The sequence below is a fragment of the Mastomys coucha genome, unplaced genomic scaffold (assembly GCF_008632895.1).
Source record: "Mastomys coucha isolate ucsf_1 unplaced genomic scaffold, UCSF_Mcou_1 pScaffold5, whole genome shotgun sequence".
Lineage (NCBI taxonomy): Eukaryota > Metazoa > Chordata > Mammalia > Rodentia > Muridae > Mastomys > Mastomys coucha.
Genome location: NW_022196911.1, coordinates 49,533,699 through 49,548,495, shown reverse-complemented (window position 1 = coordinate 49,548,495; position 14,797 = coordinate 49,533,699). Strand labels below are relative to the sequence as shown.

Sequence of the window (14,797 nt, the reverse complement as noted above, 5' to 3'; positions counted from 1 at the left end):
ACAGAAGACTTTCTTTCTGACATAAACCTATTTGTACAAATGGGACAATAGTAAAATTCTGTGCTATCAGTCATCAACATGCCTCAGAACCACAGGAGAGATTCAGTGATGCCATTAAGCACATTACTGCCTGTGTGCATTAACTTTTCTATTTGTCAGGACATGCAGGCAGAATACAGATACAATGTTTAAAGGAGAACAAATCCATAGGCATAGTCCATTCTGAAGAGAAGTCTGGCAGAACCTTGAGGCAGGAACTGAAACAGAGACCTGAAGCAGAGGAATTCTGCTTACTTGCTTGCTCAGCTTGCTTCCTTATACAACCCAGAACCACACACCAAGGGGTAGTATCACCCAAGTGGGTGAGGTGATCCCACATCAATCCTCAAGAAAATACATCACAGACTTGCCTACAAGATAATCTGCTGGAAACACAATTTCTCAATTGATGTTCCCTCTTTTTAGATGACTCTAGTTTATATCAAGTTGGCAAAAACAGAACAAAAAACAATTAACTATCTAGTACACTGACATACAAATAAAAGGCCATAAGGCAAAAGGCCGTACTTTTGGATTTCCCTCAGAGGAAGTCAAAAAATTTATACCAAAGGTTAAAAATAACAATTAATGCCGGGCAGTGGGAGCACAAGCCTTTAATCCCAGCACTTGGGAGGCAGAGGCAGGTGGGTCTCTATGAGTTCAAGGCCAGCTTAGTCTACAGAGGGAGTTCCAGGAAAGCCAGGGCTACACAGAAAAACTCTGCTTTGAAAAAGGATAGATAGATAGATAGATAGATAGATAGATAGATAGATAGATAGATAGCAACTAAGTATATAGCATTTCTATCAGTAATACAGCCTGCAATGCTGAGTACTTCACCATCTTTTATTATTCTGATAGGTTATAGGTTATAGGCTTTAAAACAAAAAATAAAAACCAAAAAACACTGGCCAAAGGAAAGAGCAACAAAACTGAGAGTAAAAGGCCTTTCTCCTCTCACTTTTATCATTACAATAATTACAAAGCTAAATCAGTAAATTTGCCCTACATGATCCCAAGTTTGGCATCCTCAATATCCATTTCTTTATCCAGTTAATGAAAAGTCACTCTGAGTAATATTCTTTCCTAGACAGTAGACAAGGAAGTTATCAATCTTTAAAAGAGAGTAAAATAAAAATCCAGTTCCAGATAAAGCAGGAACTACTACTGGAGAGGCAGTAGAGAGAGAGCAGTACAGTGTGGATAAGAAATGCAGGTGAGAGATGAAAACACGGACAGCTCCTTAGGAAGAGACAATGTGAGAAAGAATCAAATAAATGCATGTGGCTAAAGTTTTGAGAAATGATACTGAGAGATGGGAGAGACAGGTAGTAAACAAAAAGGAGGAGAGAGCCAGGCATGCTGGTACCCCTATTATCTTAAAACTCAAGAGTACCCTGAACCATAGAGGCAAGCTTCTCTTCCCTTACCCATCTTCCCTGCTCTCTGAGCCCTCTGGGCCATGCCAAGATGCTCTGAGTAGTCTGACAGCCCAAGAAGACTTCTATTCTCCTGCCACCTCTCTGCCCCTTCATTGGACCTAAGACTCCTGAACCATACAGAACTGCAGGTCCAGAACCATATAGCCCACAGATAGCCATCAGAGGTCTGCCACACCAGGACCACCAAGGTCGTCTCCTTCCCAAGACTTACTACAAGAAGAATATCCAGGGTCCAAAACCATCCAGATGGCTAAAGGCCCTCAAAAGAAGACAATCAACTACAGCCAGGGTACATGACACCTCCAAAGCATGGCTACCCACTACAGCAAGCCCTGGATATCCCAACACAACCAAAAAACAAGAAAATGATCTTAAATGCAATCTTAGAGAGATAAAAGAGGAACTGAATAAGTCCCTTAAAGAAACATATGAAAATACAATCAAACAGATAGAGGTCTTTAAAGAGGAAACAAATGTTATGGATTTGGTTTATTGCTTGTGTTATGTTAATTGGGTTCTCAAATTAAACAGGAATTCCCATGTCTGCATGTAAAATGCCATGGGTCTCTGGCCCCCAGTTGGTTCTAATTGGTAAATAACATTGCCTGTGACCAATGGCTGGGCAGGGAGACAGAGGTGGAACTTTAGATTTCCTGGGCAAGGGAACATGGGAAGAAGAAGGTTTTAGAATCACCATGCTGGGAAAGCAGCATGATCAGATTTGAGACCTGCAAGGAGAAAGCATACAGCCATATAAAGATCAGGAAAGAGTTGTCCTAGGGGCCCCTCTTCCAACTAGGTCTGGAGTAGCAAAGATGGAATATAGATTTTAGTAAGTAATAATTTAGGAGTACCAGAGAAAAGGTTAGCAATGTAGAAGTTTGGGAGTGGCCCAGCTGTTGAGCTGCTTAGGGCATATTAAAAATAATGTGTGTGTGTGTGTGTGTGTGTGTGTGTGTGTCTTTCTTCCAAGAATGCACAACATTGGGGCGGTGAAGCATGCATGCACCCACTAGGGAGTTAAGAACAGATTAGCCATACTACTTTTAAAAACAAATAAATCCCTTAAAAACATAAAGGAAAATATAATTCAACACATGAAGAAAATAAATAAAACTGTGCAAGACCTGAAAGTGGAAATAGAAGCAAAAAAAGAAAACACACACTGAAGGAATCCTGTAGATGGAAAACCAAGAGGAGAGAACAGGAACAACAGATGTAAGCATCACCAAGAGAATACAGAAGATGGGTAGGGAGCAAGATATATCAGTCAAAGAAAATGTTAAATCTAAAAAATTCCTGACACAAAACATCCAGAAAGTCTGGATACCATGAAAAGACCTAACCTAAGAATAATAGGAAAAGAAGAAGGTGAAGAGTCCTAGCTCCAAGGCCCAGAAAATATTCTCAACAAATTCATAGAAGAAAATTTTCCCAACCTAAAGAAAGAGATAACTATAAACATACAAGGAATTTATAGAACACCAATTAGTCAAGACCAGAAAAAAATCCACCCAACACATAATAAATAAAATATAAAAATCTACAGAGCAAAGAAAGAATATTAAAAATGTCAAGGGGAAAAGGCCAGACAGGAGCATTTTGTTCTCTGAGAGGCTCCATCCAGCAGCTGACTCAGACAGATACAGACACCCACAGCCAAACAGTGGATAGAGCTGGGGGACTCTTATGGAAGAATAGGAGGAAGGATTGCAGGCCCAGAAGGGAATAGGAACTCCACAGGAGGAACAAAAGAGTCAAGAAACCTGGACCCTTGTGGAGCTCTCAGAGAACATACACGGACTGGACCTAGGCCCCTTGCTCATATGTAGCAGATGTGCAGCTTGGTCTTAATGAGGGTCCTAATAATTGGAACGGGGCTGTCCCAAAAGCTATTGCCATACTATATGTATGATACGTTCTACTAGCTGAGCTGCCCTGTCTGGATTCACTGGGAAAGAAAACCTTGCAGAGACTTGAAGTGCCAGAGTTGGGGTAGTCACCAAGGGGGCTCCCCACCAGCTCAAAGGAGAAGGAGAGGGGGGATGGGAGAAAGATTTTGGGAAGGGTAAATAGGAAAGGGGCAGTGAGTGGGATGTAAAGTGAGTAATTAAAATAAAATTATAAAAAAAATACTTGAGATTAAGATTAAGTCAGTTTGTGCTATATAGCAAGACTATTTCAAATCCATGTCAAAACAAAATAAACCCCCAAACTATCAACACAACTAAAATGAGAAAACAATACCATTACCTCACAACAAAAAAGCCAATGACTTGGAATAGAAGCTCCTTCCGTATCTAAAAAGGGTATCTATTTACAAAAACCCTATCAATAACACTCCTAATAGTGAAAGACTTGATGGCTTTCTTCTAGGATAGGGAGCAAGATAATACCACCTTGTCTCCCTTTCTTTCCATGTACCACTGTCCAGATTTGAACCAATATAATCAAGACTGGAATGGAAAACATAACACTGTTCACTGATGGCATGAATCATGTGTAAGAACTCCAAGGATCTAATATGAAAAACTAACACAACAGTTAAGAGCTCAGGAAAGCTACAGAATAAAAGAGCAACACACAAGATCAGTCCTGTTTCTGTATGTAAGCAATCATCTGACAAGTGAATTAAATACTCTCTTGGAAATCTCAAAGTTTTGATACTATGCGTATCTAAAATATTTGTTTTGTTTCAAATTTCCATTTGGGAGATTCCTAGATTCAATTCTTGTTTTCACAATGGTAAATACAAAGACACAGGTGCTATATATGAAGTAACAGATTCAGAGAACAATAACTATGTTATGCGGTCACAGTATGGCTAAAACACCAGGATCTGGGTTGTAACTGAATAGTAACAGTTTGCTTTAAATATGTTCAGGACCTATGAAGGTATCTCACCTGCACAGCATGAGACAAATCTGATACCAGGCACTGACGGAGCCTCTCATCACTTCCAATTCCTTGAAGAACAAAGTCAGGAACATAAGATGAGCAGTAGCCACCCAGCAAGGATCTTCCAAAGTTGGCAATGTTGGGCTGAACAGCACTCACTTCAATCAATTTTGACCTGAAAGAAAGATGACCAAGGAAAAGAAAACTAGTAAGTAATAAACATCTTTTACCAGTGGTAGGAGATGGGGTGGGGAAAGCTATGAACTCTGCTAGTTTGTCTTTCCAGTACCTTTGCTGCTTATAAACTACATAAGGAATAAAATTAGCCTTAAATAAAAAATGGCCCTAGGAAAAAAAACAAAAAAACAAAAAAACCCAAAATACTGTTCTTTCTTGGAGGAGGTCTCAAGAACAGCACGATTCTAAATACATTATACATTATATAACATAGATCATATATTATATATTATATTCTATACTCTATATTATAAAAGACTTTAGGAGGCTGTACCTTAGAAATATTTGTAACACATTCCTAATACAATTGGACTATGAAAATCAGTGTGAAAAACAAAGAAAGTAGCTAAAAATCTGGGTCTGTAGGATTTCGAAGCAGGGATATTATTCTTGCATACTTGACCTCAAATACATATTCTCTTTTTGTACAGGGTAAATTTATTTATTCCCTACCATCTCAAAGATTTTCCCTAAGTGTCAGGCTTGTCATAGGTCTACTTTGGGAATGTGTATATGCATATTTCACTCCAAAATGGTCTGAAAACTAAGCAAAGACTAACTTCCTACGTTTAATTTCTATTCTTATGTCTCTGGTGCCTCCAGAGGGGAAGATGTGGGGAATAGTCTTTGATTCTTCTGAGTAAACGAGAATTTGACCAGCATAATAGCACCAAAAATTATTTTACTAATCATTACTTTGGGTATAGTTGCATGAAGTCAGTGGGCAACCCTTGGGAGTCAGTTCTCTCTTCCACTGTGGGTTTCAGGAATCACACTCAGATCATCAGGCCCATATGTCAGGCATTTTTACTGCAGAGCCATCTCTACAGACTGGCTAAGTACACGCTTTAGCAGGGGCTATTGTAGGCGGAAACTTTCTACTCACCCAGGAAAAGGAATCTCATCCTCTTCTGCCCAGTCTTCCTGATCCCCTCCACAGTAACTACCAGCTTGTCTCCTTAGGTCAGGACCTGTGTCTTCACTCTCACTATCTCCAAGGGCACTATCTGAACTTTCATTTCTTGGAATGTCCCATTCAGTTCCTACAGCATTTTTTTTGTCTGAACTCTCTTTATCCCCATGGGGGACAAGAATGGAGAGGGAATCTCTCTGGTCCTGCTGAGGAAAGCAGGCATTACATGAATCTTGATGAACTGTTTCTATACATTTACAAAGTTCACTTTTTTGCTTGTTATTTTTTGTATACAATCTTTTTGGATACTCCAACATACAGCAATACTCTTTACTATCTGTACTTGTTTTAACTGGAACATCATCAATAGTCCTTGTTTCAATTGAATCATCATTAAAATATTCATCAAACAAGCTCATGCTTTCTGGATCTGAATGACTCCAACAAGGAAGCTCACAGGACTCTCCAGAAACCATGTTCTGTGTGCCAGAGTCTTCAGATTGGTCCTTAGTTATTTTACTTTCTTGATGCTTATCAGTCACTCCTCTGTCTTCCTTCAGTGGTTTGCTGTGATGTCTGTTAATCTGATCCACCACGGCCTGACTCCGAAGTTCAGTATCTGAATCAGGTGACATAGAATCTCCAATCAAGAAAGTAACCTTTGTCTGAGTTACCTCACAGGAAAATGAACTGGGCATATTCTTATCTGGAGGTTTCTTTTCTACAACTATCCCTGTGGGTCTCATTGCTGTGCCTGTGTGGTTATCTGAATCCAGCAATTCCTTACTCTGCCAGGATTCTTCTGTTGGCTCCAAGCATGTCTCTGACAACACACATTTGTCTGCTGGAGCAGATCCTGTACAAACAACTGTCTCTAACTTGGTGTCAAGGCAAGTTCTTAATTTATCTCTGTGCTGTTGAACATCAACAGCATTTTCTTCTTGGCAGTCAGGAGGAGAAATCTTTTGGCATTCATCTGAAATTCCTAGCAATTCCTTAGAGCTGTCTTGAATATCTTCTCTCTCTGGTTGTGACACATTCTCTGTATTTTGTCCAAGGAGTGGATGACTGCAATATTTACAGTTACAGTTGGGAGTTCTTGTCTCTTCTGACTCTTTAAAGAGCAAGCTGCTTTTGTTTCTATGCATTGTGATTAGCACATACTCTGACTCCTCTACTTCCCCCTTTTCTAAAGTGGTAGTAATCACTGTGCCTGGCATAACAATGGCTTCATCTTCTCCATTTTCTAAAAGATGAGTTTCTTGAAGTTCAGAGCATCTGATGAAGTAAGTAAGAAAATAAAGCAGTCTCTGGACCAGGTCTTGTCGTTTGCCAACCACTACAGTTCTTGCTAACCGTACAGGAGACCCAATAGCGCCATACAAATCTCCTGCAATAAAAAAGATCAGTTAAGAAACACACAGCTCAACAGTCTTTCAATCATGAGAAACCTCCTCATACAAGTTCATAATTTACTCTTAAGTACTTTAAAAGATGACTGATTATTCCAGAAAGTATGATGAGATGTTTTAACCAGGGAGAAAGGTGAACAGAGGTTTTTTTTTTTTTTTTTTTTTTTTTTTTTTTTTTTTTTTTTTTTTTAAGCTGTGTTTCTAAACAGCTGGTGTGGTTTTAAAACCTCAAAGAGCTAGTTATCAAAGTCAAACTTAAGAATATTCTCTACACTAGGTGTGACACAAAGGACAAATAAAGGAGGTCATAGTCAAATGTAGAAAGGAAAAAACACAGTATCTGCTGCAGGCGGAGGAGAGACAGTGGTGGCATGGGGCACGGCAGGAGGAGTTGTGTTTTTGTTTTTTTAAATGGGTCAAATCAAACCTTTAACTCAAGTGCAAAACAAGAACATTTTTTTTAAAAAAAGATTTATTTATTTTATGTATGTGAGTGTACTGTAGCTCTACAGATGGTTGTGAACCTTCATGTGGTTGTTAGGAACTGAATTTTAGGACCTCTGCTCGCTCTGGGTGCCCCGTTCACTCCAGTTGGGCCCCCTCGCTCAGGCCCAAAGATTTATTTATTATTATACATAAGTACACCGCAGCTGTCTTCAGACGTACCAGAAGAGGGCGTCAGATCTCATTATGAGTGATTGTGAGCCACCATGTGGTTGCTGGGATTTGAACTCAGGACCTTCAGAAGAGCAGTCAGTGCTCTTACCTACTGAGTGGTCTTACCAGCCCCACAAAACAAGAACTTATAAATGAAAATAAATACTTCAATATAAATCCCTTTTTATAAGTTTTCAATATGCTTATTTAAAAACCTTTACCTTCATGTTATAAAACATAATATTTTTTGAAAGAATGAACATGAATCTTGAGTAAATATATGCTTCAGACAGAATTGTGATAAATTTTTTTTCCTCTGGCTAATAAACTGGCTAGAATATCACAACAGCATTATTCTAACATAATCCTCTCAATTCTCACTAAATATTCAATGAACTGAAACTGCTTTGGCCTGGTGAGTCTTTCATGGAAGGTCCCACCTGACTGTCCCTACTTCATCTTTTTAAAGTTACTCTTTGTATGGTTGTTCTCTAAGGCCCTCGCTTAAACTTCAATACACAATAGTTTAACACTATAATGGTCAGAGTCCCTAAGTGTACGGAGCTCAGTCTTCATCTTTTCTAGTGTAAAGCTCCTCAGCCAGGTGTACCCACTGTGCAAAGACTCACTCCCCTGCCTAGGCTACCACTCAACTTTCACTTCACATAATTTATTAATTTATTACCATTATTATAAAAATACATGTTGCCTATAGTATTATGACTATAAACCTCTTGAAATAATAAAATTATTCATCTATCTTTACATTCTCTCATGCTCTTTGCACAGAGCCTTAGATACAACTATACTCTAAAAAAAATCACCACAGAATTTGAAATTGATTTAATATATCAAAGTTAAACAGCTACTGTGTACTCCTTCTACTCTACCCACAGTTCTCTAGCTTTAAGGAATGTGAGCAGGCAGAAGACAAAAGGACAGCTTAGCAGACATGAAAGGGCGAGTATCAGAGACACTCTAGAATAAAACTGAAAAAAGAAAGGATTGTAGTTAGTTTTTACTTAAAAGTGAGTTTTAAGTTTATACACAGTATATGATGTTCATATACCATTTACATACCAAGTTGTGCCCAAAGAGGGTTATATGGATGAGTCTTTGCCAACATGCCCACACTCTGAGAGGAATGTTTTTCTAAAAATATTTTTATAGGTGGCTGTCCATTTGGCATGACTGTTGGAACCCAGGCAAGATGATTGGTCAAAACTGCAGTAATGAGAGCTGGCAAGAATCTGAAAACAAAATGTATCCTATTACACTCCAATCCACACTCCTGAACTTTAAATAAATAAAATGCTTGCTAGAGTAAATGAGAATGAGGATTCAACGGTTACTGAATGAATGGCAGTTATTAAAAAGAAGAGGTGAGAAGAAAAGACAGATACACCAAGAAAGAAAAGAGCCCTTATGTTTCCTTGAAAATCAACTCAAACTTTAATCCTAAAACAGTGCCAAGGAAAATTTCAGATTACAATTATAAAATTAAAAAAAAAAGCCCTTTACTTAAAATATGAATCATTTTTAGTATTTAATCTTCCCAGTTCACTAATGAATCAGTGAACAGGTCCTTAATTTTCAAATTCCCAGCCGGTGGGAAATAAATGACTGAAAGTATTAAGTAACCTTTATCACTAACTAGGCTGAAAACATCCGAGTCACTGTGTGCATGCTAAAGCTTGACAAAGAAGGAGCCAGGATCCCAGCCTCTCAGTCTCACAGCAAGTTCACTGCAGCACAGCTCATCTCCACTTCTGCTTAGTGTTTAAGAAAAGCTCCTTGTAGCTCACAAGGAAATAAAATTCTGACAATGGAATCTGAGTACTTCCTTACATTTTTAAACTTTACGAAACAAAACTATCATAAATGAATGCAATTCATATACACAAAATTAGAATGCTTGGAAAATTCTATAACATCAGGAATTTTAATTAAGCATAAAGATATGCTTTTTTAAAAATTCATATAGTTTTGTAATACTCTTCCATATCCTATCATTGGATCATCTTAGAATAGCTTAACCATAAATAATAATTATTAAGACAAAAAGTTATTCTCCTAATTCTATAATTAAGTTTGCCTTCAATGCAGACATGGCTATAGTAAAATAACATATATAATTAGCTAAATAAATAAAGTAAGCCATACTGATTTTTGGAGGCATTTTCCATTAGAAAAGTGAATTCCTTCATGAAACGATGGCAAAGCTGGTTCTTTTCTGGAGTTCCTGACATCATTGTAAGCCACACAGGTTCCCCAATTCTTGGCATCGTGTAAAGATTACAAATTGTTGTTCTACAAATAAGAAAACACATTGTAAAATTTATGGTTTTCCAAATAACATACTCTTAAAGGCTATGCTGCCAACTCAAGACTTTCTCCTAGATTATTAGTTTCTGAAGGAGGAAGAAAGGTCAACACACCCTGCTTTTCCTTCTTTGCTATCAGCTAGTAGCACGGGGAGTGCATTCTGTAGGGGAAGGTGAAGTGCACTAGTTTGGACCTGGTGCTGATCTTTTCCTCCACTGAGAGTGTCCTTAGATCACATTATTTTTCTACTTTGGACACCAGGTTTTTTTCCATCTATTAGGCTAAAAGTTTGTACTAGGTTCTTTCTAGATTCCCTTCCCACCTTAAAGTTCTAAAATATATGTTCTATTTAAGCCAACTACAAAGTATCAGTACATACAAAACAAAACAAGAAAGCCCCAGCCACCCATCTACCAACACAGCTAATGTGTGCCACCATGCCAATGGTTAGTGGTTAGGAGGATGAGGACACCAGACACATGGTCTGTTTTCTCTCTCTTGCCTTTCAACAAAGGAAAGACTGCTGCATTAGCACTACAGTGCTTTCCTAGTTGTCCCAACATACTATACCCCGAAGCCTCAGAGCACAATTTTCTCCTTTTACATAAGTATTTATTCAATGAAGATATTCACTATATTAACAAAGGTGAGTTTTAGAAGTTTAGAAACAAGTAAATCTGGTAAGTAAATCAGGGCTCTCAGAGTCTGAACCACCAACCAAAGAAACATACATGGGCTGGACCTAGGCCTCCCAGCACATATGTGCAGCTTGGCTTTCATGTAGGTCATGAACGTCTGGAGCGGGGTCTGTCCCAAAAGCTGTTACTTGTACGTGGGCTGCTTTGTCTGGCCTCAGTGGGAGAGGAAGCGCCTAGCCTTGCACAGACTTGAAGTGCAGGGATAGGGGGATTCACAAGGGGGGCCCTACCCTCTCAGAGGAGAAAGAAGGACAGGAAAAAATGTGGGAAGGGGTGACTGGGAGGAGGGCAGTGAGCGAGATATAAAGTGAATAAATAGAAAAATAAAATTAAATTAAAAGAGAAAGAAACAAGTAACTGTGGCATCCACACAACAGTAGTTCCATTCTCTACAGCAGCATTTACAAACACAGTTTTCAGCCCTCATGCAAATGCACTACATTAGCAATGCCTGTGCAGTAACCACTGGCAGTAACAGAACAACTGAAAGATGAGACTGAGACTGAGGAACTGAAGTGATTTAAGTTGTATTAAATAAATAGCCTCATATGGCTATGGGTGCAAACTATATTAAAAAGTATAGCTGGGCTTGAGATATGGCTCAGTGGTTAAGAACACCAACTGTTCTTCCGGAGGTCATGAGTTCAAGTCCCAGCAACCACATGGTGGCTCATAACCACCCATTTTTTTTTTTTGTTGTTGTTGTTGTTGTTTTTTTTAAAAAGTATAGCTGTAGAAAATTCTTTGAAATCTCCAAAAATTCTATTACCTGTTTCAGTAAACTTCTTTAGCAACTAGAATCTACAAAAGAAAAATAATTCTTTTGCCCACACAAGTTTTCATTTAGACAGACAGTGCTCTAGCATATGCATGGAAGGCAGGAGACCACTTACGGGAGCTGGTTCTTCCTTTCTACCTCGGTGACACAGGATCTCCCTTGCTTCTCCTACACTGCATAACCCAGGCCAGCTGGCTAATGAGCTTCCAGCCTATTCTCCTTTCGCCAGCCCAGCAAAATGTCTTTAGTTCTTACTGCAGAGAACTCATAAATGGGTAAGAACTAAAGACATTTTGCTGGGCATTGTGGCACATGTGTGCAACCTCTTAGCACTTGGGAGAGAGAGGAAAGAGGACTGCTCTAAGTGTAAGTTCAGCCTGGCCTACAAAGTGAGTTCCAGGACAGCCAGGGATATATAGTGGAACTTGTCTCAGAAATCCCCAAACAACAATGAAGAATTAAAGGTATTTTAAGTAAGATAAAAAAAAAATCTTTATAACAAGAATTTTATAGATTAAGAATTATGTAAAAATATGAATATAACACAAATTAGTAATAAAATATAAGCTTTAATGTATATTTTATTTTATGTGACTGAGTGCTTGCTGATCATATACACATGCACGCACACCATATGTGTGCCTGGTGCCTACTGAGACCGAAGGATGGCATCCCAGTCCCTAGAACTGAGGTTACACATGGTTGTGAGGGCTATGTGTGTGCTGAAAACCATGAATCCTCCTGCAAGAGCAGTAAGTGATCTCAACTGCAAAGTCACCACTTCTTGTGCCCCTCACACACATTTTAAAATTTAGTTATGATGTACTCATTATTCTAGTTACCTTAGTATGCCTAAAAATATGGATGCCTTAACTAGGCTAATAAAATTTCACTTGAACTGAGCTAACCCTATACACCTATCTTGAGAGAACAAACTATACTTCTGCTCAAACAAGGAACTCTTCTCATACGTGTGTCTCAAGTGGTCTAGGATTAAAGCTACATCCCAACAACTCCCAAATATGATTTAACAACATAATAGCCATCAGCCTAGCTGAATTATACTCTCATATGGCTATAAGATGAAAGAAATGTAAAGAAATGCATTTCCAGCACTCTGGAGGCTAAGGCAGGAGGACCAAAAGTAAGTACCAAGTTAGCCTTGGCAACACAGTATGACCCTGTCTGAAAAACAAGTAGGAAAGAAATTGCCAATAACAAAACAAAAAGAGAAAGAAATTTAAATAACTAAATCTTATTTAAACAAGGTAAATTATCTTTCTATGTACATAAATTATCTTCCTAAACTTACAATAAAACAACTCTGTCTTGGGTAAAGTGAGGAGTAAAGTACCTGAATTCAGTCAGGGCATCAACTATTCGATTGTATGCCAAACTTCTCTGGCTAGCATCAGCTGATCTCCGGCTCATTTTCATTGCCTTGAAAACAATCATTACATAGTTAATTCTTATACTAGTCTAAGTCTCAACACTGGAGGAAAAAAAACAACCTTAACACACATTATCTACAGTTTTCTCTCCTGTACTTTTGGTTATTCATGATTGTTACAAAATTTAAAAATTTCAATTGTCAAAATGTCTCTGTGATAACAAATTTCAAAACATCAACACACAAAGAATATTTACAACAACAAAATCTACTTTTGGCTTTTTGAGACAAGGACTCACTCACTCTGTAACCTAGCATACCCTGAACTAAATATCTCAGAGTAGCCTCAAACTTTTAGTAATCCTCCAGGCCCAGTGCCCCCCTGCTAGGATTATAGGCATGCATCACTACAACTAGCTATAAGATACTTTTTCTCTAAACAAAATACATAGGAACTCATTAACAGAGTTCATAGTTATTTCACATTCTCAATGCCTTTTGAAAAATCTGAAATTTAATACAATTCAACTCAGGAATCTCAATTTATAACATGGTATTTGCTTGTTTCCCTCTAACTGTCCCATCCTGATCAATTAAAAAGCAAAAAACAAACAAACAAAAAACCCCACATCTATCCCCTGGACAGCTAGATAGGCTCTCTCTGAACTGCAACCATGCTAGGTACTTGATTTCTTAAAAGCATATTCAGTGGAAACTGAAAAGCTTTCATATATACGTACAAAGAAAATGGGCAATGAGTCAAATGATGGAGGTTAAAAAAGAAAAGTTAGAGTAACTGGGAGCAGTGGGACTAGGCACACAGGTACTCTGACAGCCTAGTGGCTCAGGTTCCTTCCAGTCTGTCTGGGCCAGCAGGAGCCCTGAGCAGACCTTGGATGCAAGGTCTACAGCCAGTCCCAAAACTACCAGAGGAAGCTCCACTCCCAGGCTCTCTAACACGCCCATGATCACAGGATCCCAGAATCACAGGATCCCAGAGGCAGCTTGACTCTGAAGAGTTCTGACACAACCAGGATCACAGGAAGGACAGGCTCCAGGCAGATTTAGCAATGGCAGGTAGAACTAGAGATAACCAGATGGCAGGAGGCAAGCATAAGAATATAAGCAACACAAACCAAAGTTACTTGGCAACATCAGAATCCAATACTCCCACCATAGCAAGTTCTGGACACACCATCACACTGGGAAAGGAAGATTCAGATATAAAATCACTTCTCAGGATGATGATACAGGACTTTAAGAAAGACATAAATAGTACCCTCTAAGAAATACAAGAGAACACAGGTAAACAGCTAGAAGTCCTTCAAAAGGAAACACAAAAATCCCTTAAAGAACTACAGGAAAACACAATCAAACAGGTGAAGGAAATGAGCAAAAATCATCCAGAATCTAAAAATGGAAATAGAAACAATAGAGAAATCAGAAAGACAGAAAACCCTGGAGATAGAAAAACTAGGAAAGAAATCAGGAATTGTAGATGCAAGCATCACCAACAGAATATAAGAGATAGAAGAGAGAATCTCAGGGGCAGAAGACACCATAAAAAAAAACATTGACACAACAGTCAAAGAAAATGCAAAAAGCAAAAAGCTCCTAACCCAGAACATCCAGGAAATCCAGGATGCAATGTGAAGACCAAACCTAAGGATAATACATATAGAAGAGAATGAAGACTCCCAAGGTAATGAGCCAGTAAATATCTTCAACAAAATTATACAAGAAAACTTTCCTAACCTAAAGAAAGAGATGCCCATGAACATACAAGAAGCCTATAGAATTCCAAATAGACTGGACCAGAAAAGAAATTCCTCCCGACACATAATAATCAAAACACCAAATGCACTAAACAAGGAAAGAATTTTAAAAGCAGTAGGGAAAAAGGTCAAGTAACATATAAAGGCAGGCCTATCAGAATTACCCCAGACTTCTCACCAGACACTATGAAAGCTAGAAGATCCTGGGCAGATGTCATACAGACCCTACAAGA

At 38.5% G+C, this 14,797-nt stretch overlaps 1 protein-coding gene across 2 annotated transcripts in view; it reads right to left on the bottom strand.

Annotated features, from left to right (window-relative positions):
* The window catches only part of Fnip1 (folliculin interacting protein 1), an 83,890-nt gene that overhangs the window by 8,524 nt on the left and 60,569 nt on the right, over window positions 1-14,797 (bottom strand). For both annotated transcript variants that reach the window (XM_031354903.1, XM_031354904.1), the window contains 5 exons: window positions 12,754-12,839; window positions 9,762-9,908; window positions 8,679-8,848; window positions 5,503-6,919; window positions 4,386-4,554 (listed from right to left, as the gene is read on the bottom strand). In XM_031354903.1, the coding sequence (XP_031210763.1) occupies window positions 4,386-4,554; window positions 5,503-6,919; window positions 8,679-8,848; window positions 9,762-9,908; window positions 12,754-12,839 (1,989 nt within the window). The remainder of the gene's footprint in view (window positions 1-4,385; window positions 4,555-5,502; window positions 6,920-8,678; window positions 8,849-9,761; window positions 9,909-12,753; window positions 12,840-14,797) is intronic.